Below are 23664 nucleotides of genomic sequence, written 5' to 3' on the forward strand. Positions count from 1 at the left end.
TCTTTTTTAATGTAAGCTAAAAAAGGGGGGCAGTTAAATCCTGTTAGTTCTAATTCCACTATAGGAGTAAATGCAAAATTTAATTTTAATTAAAAATGTTTCACTTAATTTAACTTGAAACATATCCCCTTCAACTCTATTGCTAAAATTATAATACACTGCCAAATTTTGATTATTCAAAGCAATATTTACACTTCCATGGGCAGTACCTAGTAATTCCTATGTAAGAGATTTCTTTTTTATTTTCATTGTTAACTAGAGAAAGTCCAAGACTATGGATTGACAAGTTTATTTCTTGGTCAGGTTGCTCCAGCTCCTCTGCTTGTCGTGCTTTGGACACCAGAGCCACATCATCTGTGAAAAGCAGCACTCGCTGTCGTCCATCCAGGAAAGACACCCAGTGAATTTGAGTGTTTGCATTGTAGGGGAACTGGCCACAGTCATCCTGTATCAAGGGGAAAAAAAAGCATATTACATGAGTAAATCCCTGCTGTTGCTCTATGTTTATAAGCAAGTTTACAGACAAACACAAACCAGAACTCAGTATTTTCCCTGTTTGTTCAGTTTACTGCATTGTCCTGACTTGGTTGCACCTTGTATCCTAACACTGGAAAGAAGCTGAGATTGGGATATTTTTTTCCCACTTTTATAAACAAACATTCCAGCAATATCTGTGGTTTAGAATAATATTGGAAATCATTAGGGAACAAAAGCCTTCAGAGCAAAGCAAAAGGCTTCAAATCTTAGTACTGGCAGAAGAAGGCAATAAATCATATACCATCAAACAGTAAAACCAGGCAATTACTAAGATCTCTGCTTTTCAAAGGCAGATACTCCTTTTTTATAATTTGTAAGGTAAAACTGAGATAATTAAAGCCCTTTACTTAAAAGCCTGAAAGAATCATGAATGCAACCATAATTATATGGTAAGGAAATGGGTTTTAAACTAAACCCATTTTTTAATGTGAAAAATTTGACCCAAGGAAGTGCTTATACAGTAAAGCACACAGTAACTGGTTCTGTCTGAGTTCAGGTGTGTGAAATTAAAACCATTTCCAGTACAACTGAAACTCAAATTTGCTTTCCTATACCTTCTTTTAGCTAGCAAAACTTTTCAGTTTTGTCAACTCTGTGTTACTCAACAGAAAAACCAAGCCACCTCTGAAGAATTCATTGTAGTGTAAGGTGCAAGTGGGCAGCTAATTAAAGACAGACACACTGGACTATCAAAACATCTAAAATCTTGTTTCTTGATGGTACCTATAAGTCTCCTACAGATTGAGACAAAGTTACTGAGGAAGCTTTTTCTCACATAGTTTTAATTTTGGAATAGTCCTAAATTGGTTCAGCATTTCCTTCTCCCCTCAGAAAATTTACCTTAAGTAGGTCATGTTCACCAAAACATTGAGAGTAGCCCCAAGTCAGTTTTCTCGGTTTGGTTGGATCTGTCCAGGCAAAGAGGCATACTTGCCTTGGTTTCAACTCCATTTCCTCCTGTAATCCACTGCAGGTTAAAAGAAAAGGAGAAAATAACAGCACTCACTGGTTAAAAGCACTGATTTTAAGTGGTGCAAGCAAACCCCAGTGCTCACTACTCCACCCCTCCAGCTGCAGGTTCATCAGCTCTTGGAGATACTCATGTGACACCTTGGTGATGTTTAACCAGGATACCCCTGGTTAAATAAGCGATGATGAATTTTTCCTTTCCCATACCTCTGTTTATATCTGAGGGAATCCCATGGAGTGTGGTTCACAATCAGAGCTGGGGCAGCTCCCTCGTGGTAATCTGTGAAGCTGATCACAGTGGAATGCTCTGAGACATTCACATCTACCAGCAAGCCCCCATTCTGGAGAGGAAGTTAGACAAAGCCCAGCATTAATTCAGGTTAGAACTGATAAACATTATATCCAAAGACTTTACTGAACATGGTACCTTTATAAACACATTGCCTAATGCTAGGCTAAAGTATCAAATTAATTTAACCATGAACTGTGTGTCTCCAACATGTAATAGTTGATCAAGAAATCCTAAAACAGAATGTATTTTTTATTACCTATTTAAACAAACTGAAGGCACCCAGACATACCCTCTGCAAAAAGCCCAGATGTCAGATACCTTTGTAACTTAATAGCAATAGAGCTGTTCAGTTTCCTATAAGCTTGTTACAAGTTAAACAACTTGACTACACAGCTATGAAAACATTAACAACACTGCAAATTTGACTCATAAATTTTTTAGTGCAACAAAGCTGAATGAAGAGCAGTGTACCCATAACTTAAGGCACAAGGTTTTGATCTTGATGATTTCATTGAGTCAAGCTACCATAGGGCTAAAATGGAGAATTAACAACAGACTACACAAAGTCAGTCTCACCAATTCTTCCAGTTTCAGCAGAGTACCATTATCCTGGGCTTTAAACAGGAATGGTTTGGATGAGCTTTCATAGCCAACTACTCTTACACAAAGTTCACCAGATGAGTTTTCAGGCCAAAATGGAAGACACTGTAAGACAAGAAATACACATGACTTTAACATTTCAAAAATGGTTTAACATGGTAATCCAGCAGTAAAACAAACAGGGTTGTGTGACTGAGACTATTTCACATGCCTTAGTTCTTAGCCAAGTATCTCCTGATTAACACATCCACATCTAAACTGAAGGACTTGATTAATGTACCAGCACATGCAACCTGTACTGTTCAAGTTTCCTTGGGATGTGAAATATCCATGTCATGCCACCAGAAGAGACAGCTTCTGTAAGGGAACTCCTCTTCCCTCAAGTGACACCTAAAAACCAGTTGTTTGTCTACAGTGAAATCAAAACTAAAAAACCAGGAAGCATTACCTCTGAAGCTGAAATATAATTCCATTTATTAGTTGGAAGAGAACCATTAGGACCAATTTCTCCAACTTCAAGTTCCAGAGAAGATTTGTTTGCTATTGTGTAGAATGGAGTGAAGGTAACTATCCTGGTAAGGTTGAAACTGCTCATTCTGATGCTGACTCCAACCTGTTGAACAAGGAGAATTTGAGCAAATAATCAGCAAGAAGCTAAGGAGAAAAGTCAGGATAGAAAAGCCAACAGCAGTGTAATTACAAGGTCTAACACACAACACTCCTGTTCCTTCCACCTGAAGTAAAAGCACCAACCATGCAGTAAAATCAGCAGATTATGCAACACAACTAACACAAGTGTAAACTGACAGGTTTAGCAGTAGCATTTTGCAGCTGTGGTTTTTGTGGGGAAAATCCACCAAAAATCCCTCCAGAGTAAATCCTGACAACTTAAAATTACCATTATCATCAGAACACAGTTAACGAGTACATGAAAACACAACTCCCCACATCTCTTTACTCTGCTTAGTTGTGAAAATGCAGTCTTGGATAAGGAGTGCAGATCCAAACACTTGCTAACAATTGTGAACAATTATCTCCACCATGCACACCCATCATTGTGTTTTCAAACAGAGTACTACATGTTTGTAAAAAGTCAAGCCAAAAGAACACAGAGAGCTTCACAAATCACTGCAACAGATCTTACCAGGTAGTCCATGTTATTAGCTGGACACTTGACACATCCATAGCTTCCTACAGTATCAAGGGAAAAGCTGTTGGACCAAGTGCTGGTTGAAATACACAGCTGGATCTACACACAAAAAACAACAACATGCAAAGTAATTCAGTAAACTCATTTTCATTCTGTGGTTCATGCATTATGGACTGCAGTTATATCACATATAGCAATGTAAACACAACACTTCAGTGCTTTTAGCACCTCCCATAAATTAGGATAACCTAATAATGTAGTATCACTATTCATATTGTGATTTATTAATCTGTGATTGAGTTCTGGGAAAGATATTACAGTAGAAGGTATCAAAGCAGAGTAGTTCTCATTGACTCATGCTCATGACAGCACACATAGATGGGGAAAAAAAGCCCATCACTTTGTGGTGCTTCACAAACTTGAAGAGATGGAAGGAAATAATCAAATGAATAGTTTTTCAACCATTCCTTCAACTATTGTTAGGTAAAAAAAGTTATTTAAAAAATTCTAAATTCCAAAAAAAATCCAATTTTTTTTCCAAAATCCAAAAGTATTCAAAAAAACTTCTACTGCAGTGCTCTTCACTTGACCATGTAAACATCACACTAAAATCAAAACAAAAGGAATGTATGTAACACAAAAAAGAATATTTGCAGTGTGCACTTTAAATGTCCAAGTACCAAAGAAAGTAGCAGTCAAATTAAAACCTTTAGACTTAAAAACTACATTAAAATATCCCTTTTATAACAAGTGTGTGTGTTTTCTCCCTCAGAACACGGCCTAAAGACCTAAATGAAGCATACCTTGTTCTTACTAAAAATATTTTTCTTTTTAAAAGAAAACAAAACAATATCTCTGTAGTCTGCTGGATGCTTCACATGAGTGTCTTCAGCTCGGTACTGCAGAACTCGGGAGGTCTTGTTGATAATCCAGTAGGGGCTGAACACAGACAGGACCATGTGGCCCCCGACTGGCCTGGCATGGATGTAAACATCCACGGCCAGCTCTGAGGCACTGTGGGACACGAAACGCACAGGGAAAAATTCACACATCCCATCACAGATTTTAAGATGGCCATGCCAGTCTTTGCCTTGGTATTTTAACAAGACAAGCTCCATTATTTCTCCACTGATTCTTGAATGAAAAACATCTGCAGTACTCCCTTCAGTTAATTCACCGTCTTCTGCGGTTCCCTGTAGCAAAATTAGATAAGGTAAATTAAGTTTTCAACACATAAAAGTTAGATTTTAAATGCTGGTTCAAGAACCAGTGTTTTATTCTCTTGTAAGATGTACATTTCAGATACCTCAGTAACCCATGTCTTAATCTCCAATCACTCTCACTTGAGATTGATCCTGTGAATAATTTGAGAACAACACTTTACTTGCAGAGCAGTACAGACTGCTTAATTCTGGATCTCAGGGAAGCAAACTTGCTCTAACATATTGCCTGTTTCCACTCCCTCCCTCTCTCCTCCATGATTTCCAAAGGATTTTGGCAATGATTTCTTATTCATATTCTTACAATACTGGGTGTAAGACTGCACTGGACTATGCTGCAGATACACAGCCAGGATTTTTCACACTAAAGAACCCCCAAGGCACAGACCTGCCAGTTCCGCCATGCTATCTGGTAGCACAACTTGGCTCAGGCAGTGGCATCCAACAACAACAGCTTTCCTACTTTTCACTGATAAAACATTTTTACTGATAAACACTATATTTAACCGTATGGAGTAGTATCCAGGCTTGATTAGCCCAGGGATGTGAACACAATAAGCACAAACCCTTGTACAGGTACAGTGAATTCAGAAATAGATATGAATTATTGGTTTCTAGCTCCTCAGTCAAGGCAACACCACTCTGTTCTACATTCTGTAGTTACATTCTTCAGTTACTCCAAGTACTGAAGTACAATGGAGGTGAGGAAAACTGGGAATAGTGCCAATGTGATGTTGGAAAGAGTGAAAGAAAGATCTCAATGAATGTCACAGCCAGTTATGCAAGTAGGACAAAACAGAACAAACAAGGATGGTGGTTCTAAATGCTCACACCTCTTGTATTTACTGAAATCACTCAGATTAATGAAGAAATACTAGATACTGAAAATATTGAACAGACAGGAGGAAAAATGTCTGTGTAGCATCCTTCAAGGATTCTTCCAATTTGTGCAAGACCTCACAATAGTCACCAGTAAAGAATCAGTGTCAGAATGGAGAGAATTTTCATTTTCTACATAGAAAAAAAAAAGGCTCTAGAAATTATAGATGCTTTCTCTTATACCTCTTCTTGTGAAGCTAAAGACAGCTTACAAATCAGATATAGAATCTCAGAAGTATGTAAAATAAAAAGACTAATCCAGTACAGGATTCCTGATAAAGGAGCAAGGCAGAGCTGGTCAGGTACACACAAATTTTTTAAAAAATCTCCAAAACATCCAGAATGTCATATCAGCCTCATTCATTTACAACAGAAAATACAAAACCCAACATTCAGCATCTTCCACACTGCATTCACCTTCACTTCTAACTAAATGCATTCTTACCAAAACCAAGGAAGGGATTTACAAATAAAACCATGAAGTAACTTACCTCAAGTAAAAATCTCAAGGTGTATGGTAGAAGATTCCTCACAGTCAGTGTAGGGCAAAGGTGGATAATGTAGGCAGGATCCAACTCCTCTACAGAACTTGAAATAAAATTCAGTTCATCAGGTACAGCTGCTGAGCTGATTATTAGAGGCAAGAAATTGGTCTCAGTGGCTGGGCACTGTAACAAGCACTTGACTTCATCACTCCTGTGTAGCTCTTCCCTCCAGGCAATATAAGTTGTAGACTCCTTGTACTGACCCTCAAATATTCCTGTTGGTTGGACATACAGATGGCACCTGTAAGAAAACAGCAGGAATTGTACACAGTGGCTTTGCACTGACACCTAACTTCATCTATTTTAAAGTCATGGCTTTTGCAGCACACTAATTACCTAAGACAGCACTTAGGAGTTTTAGTCCAGTCAGGACAACTTTCACATGCAAATTAAGGTTTCAAAACTAATGCTGTATTTGTGCATCAGTGTGACACAGACTGGCCCTACAGAGCAGAGGAAATGTACCTGTATGAATGCAAAGGAACATGAAACTCTTCTTCTGGCTTGGATATGCCAATTGGCTTCAGCAACTTGGAGCCTTTAGCCAGCTGATAGATGACAAATGGAATTGAGAAATGGTTCTTGATCTGGAATCAGAATTAGTAAGTTTTCATTATATTTCTATGGTACAAATTTCTACAGGAAAAAGTATCAGTAACAACAAGGAAAACCAACATTAGTAGATTTAACCAAATTCCTCTAGAAAACAAACTTGAGCTGTGTTCATACACAAGTATATGAGAAAACTCTAAGTCCCAAGAATTGAAAAACATGCTTAAAATGTCACATAGCATAAAAAGCATCCCCAAGGCTGAGGATATTAGAAAGCCAAAACAGGAAAGGGAAAACCAAAGGAAAACTCACATAACAAACAGAGCAAAATACTTAGTAAGTGGCCTTTAAGTAACATTTTGGAAAAGTACGATCTTGAAGAAATGCCTTAAGGAAGCAAAGGAAGGTGACACTGGAAGAGCAGTGCTGCCAGGGCTGGTGTCTGGGTTGGGTTTTACCTGCAGAGGGGAGCGCACAGTAATGACTTTATTTCCCTCCGTGGCGTCGATCTGCACCAGCACGGAGTCCGGGCGGTCGGCGCCGTCCCTGACGCTGTACAGGCGCCGGCCTGGCTTGGCCACGGGAATGCTCAGGGCCTCCTTGTATCCCTCCAGTTCTGATCCACAAAAACAGACAAAAGTCTTTATTAGCAACACAAATCACACTACCATTTCCTATTTGAACAGTGCTTAAGCTACTCAAAACTCAGCAACAACCAGAACCAAAGTGTTGGAATTCAGGACATCCCTCTGGCTGTCCTGGATTGCCTGAACCCCTGCCAGGGGCCTCAGAGACCTTGGCACAGAGCCTAAGATGCCTCTGCCTTTGATTATGACCCATGGAAAAAATTACCAACCTTGCATGAGGATCTGCAAGCCACGAAAGTCTTAACAGAATAATAATTAGTTTGTCACAGGGTGAAAAATAGATTTTTTGGGGTTTTTAGAATGGGGGTTCAGGGGGCAAGATGGAGGAATCTGGGCATATCCAGCCTTTCTCCTTCTTGGCCTCCATCTTCTGCTGTGATGCTGGCACTTTTGGATTGGTTTAAGGTGGAAACTCACTGTCTAACATAGAGGTGATGGGTATTGGGAAGTTATGTACACGCAGTTTACCCATATAATGGGTATTGGTCAATAATGTACACGCAGATTTTAGTATAAAAAGATAACACTGCCCTGAGGGCAGCCAGAGTGCCTCTGTCTGACCTGCTGAACAGACCTAGGCAGGCCAGAGAAAGAATTTTATAGAAAAGAAACAATAAACAACCTTGAGAAATTAGACAGAAGAGTCCTGACCTCTTCTTCGGCTGCTGGGCTGGGAAAAGAGACTTTCTGACATATCTCAGGGTCACTCTGACCAGCAGAAGTCCCAAGACACCAAAGTATCCTCGGGCAAAAACACCTTAAACGGTACTCAAATACCACTGAAGGAAAGCTTTGGGGTCCAAATACTCCTCAACTCCACAACTTTACATTATGATTTATACACAGCATGGGAAATACTACAAACAATTATCAAAGGTATTTGTTGGCTGAGTTAATGAACACAGAACAAGCCTTGTATCACCTTCATATGGAATGTGATGGAAAGGGAAAAACTCAGATGATTACATATTAGTGGCTATTGTAACCTGTTTTCTTAGGACTATTTCCTGGCAAAGCTAAAGCCACAGAATCATAACTGGTCTCAAGTAGCTGGGTAACTACAGAAAGCCAAATAAAAATAGTGATAGGAGAAATTAAAATCCTGTTTAACAGAAGCTGGCACACACAGGCCTATATCACAGGGGCCTCTAAGATGGTTTATTGATGACTCCACTAGAATGGCTTCCAACTCTCTCAAGGGGTCAAAAAAATATCACTCTTTTCTCTTTCTGAAAAACTGGAGCAGAGGAATTTTCCATCTTTTTAAGAAGCCCAGTACCTGTTTTGTGGTGTTTTTTTTTTAAGTGGCATCAATATTCAAAGGTAATTCCAACACAACACACTTGACTTGAATTTCTACCACATTGAATTAAACTCCCATCTTCCCATGCCCAGCCTGTGATAGCAAACAGCACTCCTTAGCATAATACCTAAATTTAAAGAGAAGACAGAGCTTTCCTGTCGGTGCAGTGCAGACAACCTTCCTCGCTGGGGGGCTTCAAAAACAGAATATTCCAGTTCCATGCTCTGGCCAGTTTCTATTTCATTCACATTTTCTTTTTCAACTGAACCCACTATCCGAAAACTGGAGCTAGGAATCACTTTGAGAGAAACACCCAGGGCATTCTTCACTATGATAGGTGCTGTCTCTTTAAAGGAATAGCCAAAGGTGGATGCAGTTGCTTCTGAAAATGCCTGTAAATAAAAACATTTACAATATGTCATACATAAATAGCCACAATAACATACCTATAAGGGCTTTAAAAGACAGTTCCTAGCAACTACCTTTTTAATGAGGAGAGGAATTATATACAGTAGATCTATGTTTTGTACAGCAATATTTCAGGCAAGTACGGTTATTTCCAGAGAATCTAATTTCCTTCTGTGATTTGCAGCAAATGTTGGTGCTACAATAAACCTTCCTGCTCCTCACGGGGAATTTTTCCAAATCTTAGGGTGTAAGAGAAACATAAGATCTGGGACACAGAAGTCACAAGGAGATGGAACATGTACAAGCTCCAAATTCAATCACAACTTGGATTTACAAACTTTTGTTTGGTTACACAGAAGCCACAGTAACTGACTGCCAATACAGACTGACAGCGTAAGTAAGCACGTAGACAACTGCTGTTCATTCAGAATTAAAAAATAAATAGTCATATGTCACATTCTGTAAAAACAGATTGATTTAGTGACCAAAATTTCCCCACCCCAGAAAAAAAAAGGAGGGAAAAGCATCCTTGACCATTCATAAGGACACCTACTACAGGGGTAAAAGGTATTTTTAACACATGGGACATTCTACTCCTGCAGTTTAAAGGCCAATGCTAAAATGCACATTTTTCTCAGTATTCAATTAAACAGAAAATATGGAAAGGAAGTAAATTTTGTTTCAATATTTCAGAAGGAGTATAGTAGGAAACAGCTGTGTTTATTAAAGCATTTCACGTTCAGTTAACCTGCATGTATGACACTTCCTTAAATCCTGCATAGGCACATTTGTTGGTCTAACACAGAAGGTACTTCTTTGAAAAGATACCCCCATCTTTTTGTTGAGCCTAAAGAGCTGAGTAAAACTCCTTAGCCCTTCCAGGCAACTTTTGTCAGAGCTGCATAGAAGTCATTTGACTGGGAGCCAATATAGTTCTTAAAACAAAGATAATTCAGAATTTCCTAAGGAAGCACATAACTGATTGTTATTACCTTGGCTAGGTTACTGAAAACAGCAAGACAACATTTGGATATTGTAATATTCATTGTGTCCATTGAAGAGATGTTAATTGCAGTTTGTGGCTCAGGAATAACAATGAAATCATCCCCAGGCAGCAGACTTCTCTCCTGGACAGGGTTAGTCTTCATCTGAAAGAAAAATTCCATTAGACAATTACAAACCTATAGGTTACTTTCTCCTATGTCAAAACAGGAAAAATCTACTTGACTTACACTTGACAATTGTGCAAACAAAGTGACATCTACTTTGCCTTGTAAATCTCAGATGTTTTAAGCAAAGACAGAAATTTTATACCAACACAGGATGCAAATTTGTTTCTCTTCTCTGCATGGTTACACACTTCATTGCATCCATGCACTGATAATTCACATTACACATAAACCTTAAGATCTCTAAAGAAAGATTTGTAAATTTTTTTTTCATGTAAAACTGCATAGCTCCTTCAAGCAACAGCATTCAAAATGTCAATGTCCCATAAAACTTCAAAGAAATTTAAAAATAGCTGCCTGTACAAACCATTGCACATAATGTCAAGTATCTTTACATACCTCCAGCTTTAAATTCCATTGCTTCCTTCCTCCTTCAACTCGCTCAATAAGGGGCTCCCACACTGCATAGGTTTCATTGTAATAATGAACCTAAAGAAATATACAAAATTAAATAAGGTATCTGAATACAAAGCAATTATTATGAAAAACATTAATAAGAAAACAACAAATCTTCATTTCATGTTTTGGAGGTCAACTATTAACTTTTAATGGTTTTAAAAACTAATACACAGAAGTGTAATAAATCATATATTTTTCACAAATTACACCTTTTTCAAGAGTTCATTTTCTGGCTTGCTTTGAGAGCAACCAAGCATCCTGGTAATGCCATATCTTTTTAACACTTTCAATTAACATAATCAAGTCTCTTATCTGCCCCCACATGGTTTGAGAGAAATACTTTGAGAGCAGGAACTTCACTGCCACAAGTAGTTTTTAGTACTATGAAATAACAATTAGTTTGAGCCAACTATAATCTGAATCTGGTCCACTGGAATGACTCCTCTAACTCATAGCCAACACCAAGCTTTTAATTTGCCTCCATCACTGCAGATCTGAATGGAAGCTGTGGACTCAGGAGCTGTGGATGCTCCCTTTCAGCTATTCTGCTTGTCCCTCCTGAAACCACAGTGACCTCCCCCAGGGGTACACAATCAAGCATCCAAACTCCACCAGGATTTGCACACAGGGCAATGGAAGAAAGCTACTTGGATATCCAAGAACAGAATGAAAAATGAGGTAATTTGGTAAAATGACAAGGGGTAGTAAATGCATTGCATAAAGCAGCTGCACATCTGGCTGTATGAAATTCTAACATGCTGTCTCCATAAGAGGTTTTTACCATCTCAGAACGGAATCTCATTTTGCAAAAGGAGTGTAACTTCTACCTTACCAATAAACATAATGCTGGAGAAACAAACAAAATGGGGGGGCAAGAAGAGTTAAATGTGACTATTCAAGTAAGCCAAGCTCATTGTTCACACAGCAGAACTTCAATATGCAAAAATAATACAAAAACAGAGGACTAGATTATTTCACATTACAACTGCCTTTAAAATCCAACTTTCTGGACATCCAACTTTCTGTAAAAAGCACATTATGCTCACTTGCCTGACTAAAGAAATCCTGAGAGCATTTCAATTTAAAGCTATCATTAATTCAGCACATATAATGTATATTAAAAAGTTATTTGAACTCAGGCACTGTGCAGAAGTGTTTTAAACTAAGAGTCTGACCCCACATACCTCCAGTGACATATCAGCAGTGACCTCCATCAGTGAGGACCAGTTTTTAAGGACACCTGAAAATGTGGATTCCACTAACAATAAAGGGACAGTTCGATGGCCCAGGCCACATTCCAAGGTCATCTGAACTGATTTCACTACAATATCAAATTTCTCTTGCTTCAGAATTTGTTCATGGTCCCTAAAAGTTTCTGTTGCTTCTGTGGCTATGTCAACACCAAGGAACCAAGCATTGCACTCATCCACAGGCTTCACTTGCCACAAGTTCTCAGAAACTTCTGCTGCTCCTCTAGAATCCTCCTCTGTTGTTTTGGGTTTTAGGGCAGCCATAATGGTCACAACAGTATTCAAAATTATTGGTGATATCTCGAAAAAAGAAAAAAAGTCTTCAATTAAAATACAAAATCTATGACAAATAGAAATAGCAAACATGAAAAGACTTTTCAGGGATGCAACTTAATTTCCAAAGAAAAGAATCTATTCATGGACCTCCTCCTGTTTTCTTTTCCAGTAAAATATCCCAAAAATAGTGGTGGCGGCAGCAGGGGGAAGAGTTATTTTGTAACTTTGGAGGGAAGTGGTAGGAGGAATCCTAGAATCTGAAGTATTTAACTTATTCCTTTCTAGTCAAGGGACTGTCAAAATGACAAACACACAATGAGTTCTTCCAACACAGAGCAGTTTTAAAATGCATATTTCTGGCATTAGACTCATGGGGAAATAAAAAATGTAAATAACAATATGCAAACAAAATAATAATAATAATAATAATAATAATAATAATAATAATAATAATAATAATAATAATAATAATAATAATAATAATATAAAAACCATTTTTTAAACCCTACACAACAACAAAGCTACAGTTTGAGAAATGTACCTGTTCTTCCAAAGACAATTTTAATAATCTTACCTTAATAGTTAGTTCCTCCATTGTTACTGCCACAGTGTGTAACCCTGAAGTGTGCACCATATTTTCCATGACCAAAAAACATGGCCGTAACACCTGAGTGAAAACAATTTCATTATTAACAATTTCATTATTATTCATTATTAAAACAATTTCATTTCCTTAAATCTAACCTTTTCATAAGGTCTTGCATTTTTTTCACTCCATAGGCCAAAGGGGCACTGATCCCATGAAGCAACAACATGTCTCAGAGCAAAAACAGTCCATATACTGCAACAACCCCACATCCCAATTTGCACAAGCACCACTTTGTACTGGAAGATTAAAAGCCAGTGAAATAAAAGCTTCTGACATAATGCTTAAAAAGCAGACAAAACAAAAGCCCAACACACAGTGAAAAAATAATTAAAAAAAAAATCTGAATCCTTAAAAAACTTAAATGTTTAAGGGAAGATAAGCACATGTGAAATGAAGCACATAGGCCACCTTTGAGGCTCCCTTGGCAGGAATGTGCCCATCAAGTTCCAGACAAAATGCTGCTCAGGGCTCTACTGCACCAAGGAAACCAACAGGCACTGAAAAACACTGCAAAAGGCCTTGGGCTTCTAAACCCCTTATACAGTTTCTTCACTAAGAAACTTTTAATGTCATTTACAAATGCACAGCACAGGTTTCAGACAGAGTTCTAAGTGCTCAAGTCCTGCACCTACTGATAAGGATTCACCTTTAAATGGCACAGGTCCCTCCTCTCTCCTGAATAATCAGTGATATGAAAACTGAGTTTTGAGTGCTATAGATATGCCAGCTAAGGGAGATGCCTGCCACCCCTTCTAATTGTTTTTTTTCACCATGAAACACTGGTTTCCTTACCGTAGTAACATTCTTGCCTTGTTTTTCTTTGAGAAAAGCACAGGCCAACACTTTGAAGGCCATCACTTGAGCAGTCATCCTTTGTGCAAGCTTGTCTGATGTCAGAGAAAAGTCACATTGGAAGGAAACTTTTAAGGCAGGGGCATCAGCACTGGTCAAATTAGCAACAAATACAATTTCTGGATCCAGAATCACAGCTTTTACTGTCATGTTTGGCCGTACAGATATCTCTGTGAAAACAAGGTAAAAAAACACCTTGAATATAAAAACCAGAAAGAGGAAAGCCATCTACTCTGTCAGTGGCCAGTCTACATATTATTGAAGATTAAACTAATTTCTTAAGTCTGATACCAAGACAGCATCTTGAAAACTTTTGAATGAATAATTTTCAGAATGAAATCTGCAAAGGAGGGAAATGGAGGTGTGTGGAAACTGGTTTTACAGACCTGTATCTGCCTTGGATTTCCCAGCAGCAACTTGCTTTAATTGGAATTGTGCAGATCCTTCAGCTGAAGATACTGGCATTGACTTAATGAAAAAATGTGCTACTGCCAACAAAAATTCCATACTAGCACATATGTACAGCTTGTCGAGGACAGCAACAACTTCAGTTCCATTTTTATCCTGCTTGTATCTTATATCAATCATAGAAGTGTCATTTGTGTCATCTTTCTTGTCTATCATTCTGGAAAACAAGTTCAATAAGAAACATCTCAAACATCATAACACTAGATCTAGGAAAATAAAGATGCAGAAGTACTGCCATTTTTTCTCCCCATGCCCTTTATAAAGAAGAATTACTATATACACAAGCAGTGTTTCTTCTAGAAATAAAAGGGTAGAGGCTTTTCCAGCAGAAGAGTAATTTCATTTACAACTAGTTGCTACAGTTTTGAAAGTATGCATGCAGCATATGACAATCACACTGAAGTTTCAGGGCACACAATTCTCTAGATGAGGCTGGGTGTCCTCTATTCAGCTGTTCTACAGTTTACTGCAATATGCCAGCCTCCAAGATGTCTTTTTGTTTTAGATAACTTGAGAAATCAACATAAAAGAGTAGAAACTTCTTGAACATTATTAGAATTGTTCATTGCTTAAGCACACAGTATTACAGGCCACAGCTGACAGCACTGCTGAGTTTTATCAATCCCATGGGAAGCAAAATACAGAACAAGGAAAAAGCCTTCCTCATAAGCTGAAGTAGTGTCATTTCTGATGCATTCAAACCCACCTTGCAGTGACATTCTGAATTCCTTCTCTGAGATCATCCAAGGTGCATGCCTTGAGTTTGACAGTGAAGTCCATGGAGCCATCTGAGAACATCTCCCCTGTGGATGCCATGAGGTGCAGCCGGAGCTCCCCGAGGCGCAGCTTGTCACTGTGCACCGAGAGCAGAGACTCCTGCACAAGGACAGAGTGCAGGGTTGGGGACCCTGAACAAAGCTGTGACACATTTGCCTTGCTGCTAGCCATGTGCATCATCATCCATGAACTGAGGGATCTGACTAGCCTGTTGCTGTCATCAGTCCTCCACTCATACAAATGAGTTCAAGAAATTCACTGAGAAAACCAAAATCCTGCTGGGCTGCAGTGAAGTTGTTTCTGGCAGCAGTTGCTCAGAATGCTTCACTGAAGGATAACCTATATCAACTCTAGATCCCTTCCCAAAGGATCCCTCCACTCTCATCACTCTAACTCATCTACAAGAACACCTCAGCAACAAGTGGGAATTATATGGCAGTGAAATTAAAATAACATCCCATTACAGTGTCCTTCCCTGTGAGGCTCACTGCACAAGAACATCTGAAAAATTATACACAAAAAACATTCACTATACACAAAGATGTATAAAGCAAGCATCTTCACATCTACACAAAGCAGACTTGATTAAGTCATAAAAACAAGACAACATTTCACATCTTTCTCTTCTGTTTTCAGCAGAGAGAGGATGCCTATGATTGCTCATACCCAGGGATATGCAAGAGGAAATTATGGGCAATATACAGCTTGGATCTGCTTACTACCTCTAGAGGCAGCATGCATAGAACTAGCACTGCCTGAACTAACAATTCCTACTTTTCAAATATTCATTTTTATTTTGGCTAACTGGAACCAAAGTTTGAATGGCCAAATCAAATGCTGGGTGGTTTTGGTGGTTTAGAACTATTTTTAGTGTGACTTTCAGAAATGCACACACCTTCTTCCTCTTAAGGACACTGCCTGCCCAGGAAAGCTCAAGGCTCCATTAGGAAAGCATTACAAAGCCATTGCAACTGATATAACTTCATTTTTCTGACCTGAGTTCTGTCCATGTGAGAAGCCCTGGCTGCCAACCCCACCTGTGTGGTAAAAGCTTTGTCACAAACCTGAGTTGTGTCACTGTTGTAGAGAGTTACAGAAAGGGACTCAAAATTGAAGTCAAATTTAAGCAATGTAGAGCACTCCACAGAAGACTGAACAGCAGAATCACATTTTTGTCCAGAATCAACAAGGGTACCTGTCAGTGAAAAGAAGACATTTTTACATTTCTTCTGAACACTGGGCTTGCTGGTTTTGGTTTTTTTTTTTGTTGTTGGCTGCTTTATTTTTTTGTTGTTGTTGTTGATTAGTTTGGTGTTTGGGGGTTTCTAAATTAAGATCAGAAAATCACAAAAAGAGGGAAAGCTCTAAATTCAGAAAACTACTCAATTCACATTTTTAATTTTGTTCTACCCAATGAAAAATAAAATTATCTAGCACAGAGTGGATGAGAACCTTAAAAGAAGCTGTCATAAGTTTACTGAAGTTCTTTGTTCACTTTATTGAAGAACAATATAAAGTACCAAGTCTGCTCAAGGAGTCTGCAGTACCCTTCCTTCCAGTTCCTATTCACAGCAGAGCCATTCAACTATTGGCTAAAGAGCAATTTTTTGACAGTGAAAATGTTAAGTTTGGGGAAGAAATAGATGTGGCAAAGTGTTAACAATATTTCATCCAGAGACATGCACTGTTTACACTGACTCACTAATGAGCAATTTGAATACTAATATATTCCTCAATTTTTATAATTGTGCATTAACATTCTGGGGTAGATGATTTGGCTTTTTTCTTTTTTAACCACATGCAGACAGAAGAGTGATTGATATAAACTGAACAACACCATCATATGAGAAATGAATCACAAAAAACACACCACAAAAACTTCTGACCATCAGGAGCTCACACTCCATGGAAGTGCATACATTCTTACTTATAACTTTTCATGTCTACAATATATTTGTAACAGTTAAAACAATTTGTAATGCTTCAGAAAAATATGATATTTGAATCTGCAAACAGCCCTCTGCCTACACATATTCAGCCTTTGAACTGAACATACCCTCAGTGCCACCAGATTCATGTGGAGCTTTCCCTTTTTTAGCTATCTGCATATCCTCAATATTCTCTTGCACAGTATGTGGCTGGGAAGAAGCCCCTCCAAGGTTTTCAAGTAAAATCTTCATGATAACAGTTAGATCACCTTCACTGAGTGCAATCTGTAAAGTGATAAAGCCACAAGTTCAGTTTTGGTGACAACATTTCTTCTAACACAGAATGCAAACATTGAGGAGAAACCATGGGCTGCTTCCAGCAGAAACAAATGGGACAATCACAATTATCCTGTCCAAAATAACCAAAATTATCTGCCCATTTCTCCTGTATCATTTTTTACTTGTTATAAACAGGAGTTACAAGAAGAAATAACAGTCCACACGATAAATACTTTCTAGATTTGTAAAGGATCTTTGCCTATTAAAAGAGAAACTGAGAAACGTAAGTACTTCTCAACAATTCAGTAACCCAAAAACATGATCAGAAAATATTAAAGCCAAGATTTGCATTGTACACACTAAAGCAATTGCCATTCAGTAAGCCTCCAAAGATTTAATGAATAAGTATCCAGTCATAGCATTACAGAATCACAGAAAAGCAAGCAGTGCTGAGTGACAAGATGCAGTCACTTAGCCCATGGCACACAGTGTAAGAATATTTTTCCTACATTTGATTCATTTTGCTGCTACTCCTTTAAATTTCTTATTTCTCTGTGCTTCACCAGTGTGACATTTGGCCACAGCACAGATACAGAAATGAACAAGTAAAAGGGCTTAGGAACAAGGAAAAAGTGCCCCAGTTTGGTTTTACCCATTACAATCCACATGGTTAATGCAGGAAAAGAAAAATAGAGCCCTCCCTCTGCAAAGATTATTTTAATTGCTGTGTATTAGAGATAACCTTTTCATTCCTAATACATCTATTAAGCATTCAAATAACCTGAAAATGCTACAGATTAAACAATTTGAATTGTCAAGTTTTGTTTTTAAATGGCAACTCAACAAATAACCTCAAGGATTTTACTGCCTGTTGAGTCCATGGATAGCTCCAATAGACCTCCAGAACAAGAAAACCACATTTTATTCCACTTGCATGCAGCTACACCAAAACTATTCATTATACAGTATCAAAACTCTAAGAAATCTATAAACTGGATGATCCAGCTGGAAGTCTTTCAACAAACTGTAAAGGACACTAACTGAAATGAGTTTAAAAGATCCTTAACTAGACTGAGGACTATTCTGAGAATCTGCATAACTTTTGATATAATTACTCACGATATTTATTACCTGCATTGGTTTTAGGTCTCCCTTGATGCCAATTGTTGGGCATTTATGATACCATGCTGCTGCTAAGTTTCTCTGGACCAGTAAAGTCAAACTCACAGGACGCAGGATTTCAGAATCTGGTTGTGAATCTGTGGATATAATGCACCTAAAAAAAGACAATGGAAGCAACAGAGGGAAAATGTTGACTGATTGCAGAAGGCAAAATAATATCACATTAATCTAGCAAAATTACAGGCATAATTAATTCAAGAATAAGCACATAGGCACTTACACCCTTGTATGCATTCCAGATGAACTCAAGTTACCGTGCTATCATTGCTGTCTTTCCAAGGAGGTTTAGAGATTGTTGACCTGTGACTCTCTCTAAAAGCACTCCTAAACTTAGCTTGGCATGGTTTTTTGCTTAGTTTTAGCATGTTCTCATTGCCTCCATGTTCAAATATGAGAAGAATGCTGCATACAGAACATGGACACTTTTCCTTTACACTTCAACTCAGGAAACAGCTCTATATTTACCTTGATAATTTCAGGTGAGTCAGCTGCACATCCATGTTGTCAATGACTGGAGGAAGAGGAGATTCATCTGAGGACACCAGCTTGAATTCATTCTGAACTCTGATTAAGCCAAGATCAGCTACCAAAGCATTAGATGAAGCTGAAGATTCAGGGACAACTATGACTGGAGCTTTCAAGTTGATATCCATCAGGAGGCGGAAGCTCTTTTTAGCAAAGTCCTTCATGCTGGAAGCAGCCATTTCTGCTGCCTGTGCAGTGACTGCAGTCAGGGCTTCTTGTGCTGCTTGGAAATTGTTCAGGAAGTTCTATTCACAGGTAGGAAAAAAAGTAAAAGTTCCATGAAAACAAGTAAACTTCTCAAAGGCAACGTCCAGGTAAAATGTAAATTTAAAAAATTTACACCTCTGGTTTAAATATGAAATTGCTAATTCAACCACACTTGTTTCAAAAGAGAAAAATGTTAAAATCATGAATAAGCTTAAACATTATTTAACTGTGTAATTTTTAAGATATTATGAAAGCTATCAGCTCCATTCATTATTTCTGTCACCATTCTCCTTGGCAATCTTCTGTAAAGCAGTGCAACTTAAATGGTAACTCTAATGCAAAATACTTCTATGTGCTTGCACATCAGCTCACCACCAGGTACAGGGCAAAATGAGCTGATTGCATTTTATCTCATTAAAAAGGACTTTTAATGTCAATAAAAGAACTTAAACTAATGTCTTACCAAGAGAGACATGAAGAACTTATGCAGGTAAATTATTTGGATGCAGCCCACTTTCAGAGACATTTTACCATCCACTCTTGACATATCAGCATAGGCCTCCCCTGCAGTGGCATCTGGATAAAGTGACATGTGAAATCTAAACACTTCATCTCCCATTATGGAGACAGCCTAGAAGATTAAGTTCACACAGTTAATACTACCAGGTATTTCTGAAACAAAAACTATTTCCCCAGAAAGATCCACAGCAACTCAGAAGCAGTACTTGGACATATGGTAGGCACAAAAGAAAACAGAATTCCCTATTTTATAGTACATGCCTCTTCTCACTTGCTTATCCATAGCCCATTTTATATTTAACCCCTGCTCCTCAGAATTAAACATACCAGTGCAAATGTAATTAAAAAGAACTAAACATTGACTGGAAGAATGTTTTGTTTCTCTGAGGGGAAGGAAATTAACCTTTACCAAGACATTTTGTTTAGTATTACATTGTACATTGCATTCTGTTACACAGCAAATTAAACTACAGTGCTGTCACTAAATCACTTGAAAAACTGGGTCTCATCAGCTGTTTACAATCTGCTCAACACATTACCTTTTTATGGATTGTTTTTGGATCAACATTTGTAATTACAATGTCCTTAAGTCTGGAGAACACTTTAATCTCTTTCGGCTTCATAGCCACAGATGCATCCATTCCTGAACGAAACAAAAGAAGGAAGGAAATAAATGCAGTTCAACTAATTTCTAAGTAAACACTTCTGCTAAAAAACAATCAAACCCCCAGAATTATTTACTACTGAATATAAAGAATAATAACAGCTTTAAATCCAGCCTTTTCCTATGTAACAATGATTGCTAAGCCTGACAGAGAAGTCAGGGCCTTAACTGCACATGACAAAGTTGCCAACATAACCTGATTGTAAGAGTAGAGTACAATTCCCCAACACTATCTAGGATCTAGCTATTAAAAAATGGAAGTCTGTGTTATCTAAAACATAGTGCCTTCACTTCTTTTAATTTTACTACACTTGGAAATCATCTTTGTTTTCTGAATCAAACATTTTTTTCCTTGCAGATCATTTCATACAATCAAAATATATTTCAACAAATGTCAGAGACACCTGCAGTGCAGACACTGGCCTTTTAGAAGTGAAGGGAGGGAAACAGCCTATTTCTGGCTACAGCCAGTTTCATTTAGTATTTAAATAAAAACCACCTTACCTTGTACTCTAATGTCTGCAATTGTGCAGGTCTGATCACACACTGTAATACTGAATGCATTCAGCTTTGCAGTGAGCTTTAATTCAGAGACATCATCACAGGCTGCATCACCAGACACTGGGCAGGAAACACAAGAGACATACAAGGAGTTCAAATATTACAAGCCCACTGTTGCAACAAATATTAGACTAGTAGTTCTGTAAATATATGAACTATTCAAAAGCAGCCTGCAGTCATTCCATAAAAGATATGATAATCTTTAGTCAAAATGTGAAAAAAGTCATTTATTAAGAGTTTCCTTCAGGCACACATATTGTCACCAATCAGCAATGTCATCAAGGTATCTTATCTACTCAATAATATCTAGTTTTCATGCATCAGTTGCTGAGTGCAGTATACACCACATTATTTGAAACACTGTCTCAGCACATGAGAAGTGCCCCTCTCTGTGTCAAGTAGCAAAGCCAATTTAGGCATATTAGCTGCAGCAACACTGCACAATCAGAAATGGAGCAGCCACTGGACTCAATCCCAATAGTTTTAGGATTAGAAAACCTTGAATTTCACAAAAACTACAAGCACAAGAATCAACAACCCAGGACCTGACAAAATATTCAGGAGCTTCCATGCAAAAACTCTTCCTATTTCAAGGTTACAAAGACCTATACCTAAAATAAATACACCACCCCTTCAGTTCAGAACTTCTCTTTGCTTCCCCAGAGCAGTATTTATTTTCAGCAATGTAAGCACTCTTTAGAGCCTTCAGATTGCAAAGCTACATGGCTGTGACACTAAACCTTTGGAAAGGCTGCACACTGCAACATCATTTATTCAACTTTCATTATGAAAATCAGACCACCACCCAGGGAAAAGTTATATTGAGTAAGGAGAATCTGTAAAATTAAGCAACAGGAAAAATGTCTGCTGGGGTTTTTTTTAATAAGATTTTCTCCCCATTTACAGTTGTGCATGCTTTGTTTTCCACCAAATAGACTGCAATGCTGTCACTGGAAATAATATCCTGTGAAACTGAAGGTGAGATGCTGTTAAACAACACAAGTACAGCCTGTGTAACATGACACTACCTGGTCTAAGAGTGCTTCCTTTTTCCTGTTCTTTCATTTGAGGCTTGTGCTCTGATGATTTCTCAGTACTGGGAAGACCACTTGATGGAACACTGAAGGTGAGGAAACTCATGATGGAAAGCAAAGCCTCTGTGTGAAGCACTATATCCAAACAGGAAAAGATGACCTGGAGGAAGGCAAGGAGACAAAGTCATACTGTGGTTTAGTAGCAGTTTATACCCTAACAACTCAGAGTTGCTCTTGTAGAACCAAGGAAAAAAGCCTCTTGCTCAATTTCACAAGTATTTGAGTCTTCTATCTCCATCCTCTTCAACCTCACAAGCTCCAGAACAGATGAGGGAACTGTGGAAGGGAAGCTTACAGCAGCTACAGAGGAACTGTGCCAATCTAAAAACTGAGGCCTCATGTGGTTGTGCCTTTTCAGGACATTCTCTTGAGTTCTGCTGCATTTCCTTTCATTGCTTTGCATCCAGCCTTTGATTGACAACTTCAGAACCACGTGTGAAGATGTTTTAGGAGATTTGGTACAACAACAACAAAAAAACCCACTAGGATCCAAAATTTGCAATCAGAGCAGGGGGTATGTGAGCAGCAACTACTCCTGCCAGTGCTGCTGAGTGAAATCCAGCATCAGTCACTTATTCCACACAAGGCCCTCAAGAAGCTGCTTGACCCACCACTACTGTTTTAAAGGAAACATTTCAAAAGCACAATGACATGCTTACTCCAGAAGTCACTTGAAAAACTACTCATGAATAGCTGCTTTCAGGAGAAGTAAAAGGACTAATTGCACTCAAGACCCCTGAGAATGCTCCTTGGATATTCCAGCTCACATCTCAATTTCACTGTTACTGTTACAAGCTCAGAAACACAAGGCCCTGGTTTATCCCTGTGCCAAGTGGATCACTCCAGAAACAAAGCACATGCTAAAGGCCTCAGTTAAAATTCATAAGGATGTGTTTCCAACTAGCAGAAAATGCATAGTTTTTAGTTTAAATAAATTATTACAATAAATACTTCAGTTTAAAAAAAAAATCCATTTTTTCTACCTGGATTTGTCTTTGAAGTAGTTAAATATAAAGCAGTAGGTTTTAATTATGAGAGTCAGGGCTTTGGTTTTGGGCTGGTTTTGTTCCCTTTTTTTTCCTCTTCAATAAGACAAAAGGGAGTAACTAACGCAGCTGCTATGATTCAAAAAGCTTACAAAAATAAATTAAGTACATCCAAAACTTACATTGATGTTTTGCTTAGTGCTTTGGTAAGTAGTAACAAAGTCTGGTCCATCAGGATCAGCCTAAGGAGGAAAAAACAAAAAATGGACACAGTCAATCTCTATTGAATTAGCCAATAATTAATTATAAATAATTTTATTAACTGAATTGCTTGAATTTAGCCTACACACAAGGTTTATTTCAATTGCAAAAGAAAACAAAGGAAAGTGATGAAGCCTGAACAAACAAGTTCTTCAAATAATGCACAAGCAAGATAACCAGAATGGGTTATTCACAATGCTCTGCTCAGAGACATTTCATAGCACATATTTTGTGAAAATTCAACTGGCTAGTTACAAAACTTTGTCTCATCTAGAATCTATTTAAACTAGATCAATTTATGCTTAATCCTTTGCCAGTACAAATTAATTACTTTTCATTATGTAAATGATGCCAGTCCAGATAAGAGTACTGAGGAGCCCACTGGTTCTACAACCTATCAGATTCCCAAGTGTTCATGCAATTTTTAAAGGCTTTTTAAGCTACCAACATATCACT

General features: G+C 38.0%; 1 protein-coding gene across 1 annotated transcript in view; it reads right to left on the reverse strand.

Moving 5' to 3' along the window:
- The window catches only part of VPS13C (vacuolar protein sorting 13 homolog C), a 75521-nt gene that overhangs the window by 19382 nt on the left and 32475 nt on the right, over window positions 1-23664 (reverse strand). Inside the window, exons 41-67 of the mRNA XM_058811746.1 lie at window positions 23130-23189; window positions 21896-22061; window positions 20811-20927; window positions 20182-20285; window positions 19587-19754; window positions 18857-19161; window positions 18341-18485; window positions 17059-17215; window positions 16067-16197; window positions 14932-15101; window positions 14144-14382; window positions 13698-13927; window positions 12831-12923; window positions 11915-12280; window positions 10671-10760; window positions 10095-10250; window positions 8822-9086; window positions 7203-7360; window positions 6658-6779; window positions 6139-6433; window positions 4352-4741; window positions 3543-3647; window positions 2847-3011; window positions 2375-2503; window positions 1714-1847; window positions 1378-1504; window positions 210-445 (exon numbers count right to left, since the gene is read on the reverse strand). Coding sequence (XP_058667729.1) covers window positions 210-445; window positions 1378-1504; window positions 1714-1847; window positions 2375-2503; window positions 2847-3011; window positions 3543-3647; window positions 4352-4741; window positions 6139-6433; window positions 6658-6779; window positions 7203-7360; window positions 8822-9086; window positions 10095-10250; window positions 10671-10760; window positions 11915-12280; window positions 12831-12923; window positions 13698-13927; window positions 14144-14382; window positions 14932-15101; window positions 16067-16197; window positions 17059-17215; window positions 18341-18485; window positions 18857-19161; window positions 19587-19754; window positions 20182-20285; window positions 20811-20927; window positions 21896-22061; window positions 23130-23189 — 4823 coding nt within the window. The remainder of the gene's footprint in view (window positions 1-209; window positions 446-1377; window positions 1505-1713; window positions 1848-2374; window positions 2504-2846; window positions 3012-3542; window positions 3648-4351; window positions 4742-6138; window positions 6434-6657; window positions 6780-7202; window positions 7361-8821; window positions 9087-10094; window positions 10251-10670; window positions 10761-11914; window positions 12281-12830; window positions 12924-13697; window positions 13928-14143; window positions 14383-14931; window positions 15102-16066; window positions 16198-17058; window positions 17216-18340; window positions 18486-18856; window positions 19162-19586; window positions 19755-20181; window positions 20286-20810; window positions 20928-21895; window positions 22062-23129; window positions 23190-23664) is intronic.

The sequence above is a fragment of the Ammospiza caudacuta genome, chromosome 10 (assembly GCF_027887145.1).
Source record: "Ammospiza caudacuta isolate bAmmCau1 chromosome 10, bAmmCau1.pri, whole genome shotgun sequence".
Taxonomy (NCBI): Eukaryota; Metazoa; Chordata; class Aves; order Passeriformes; family Passerellidae; genus Ammospiza; species Ammospiza caudacuta.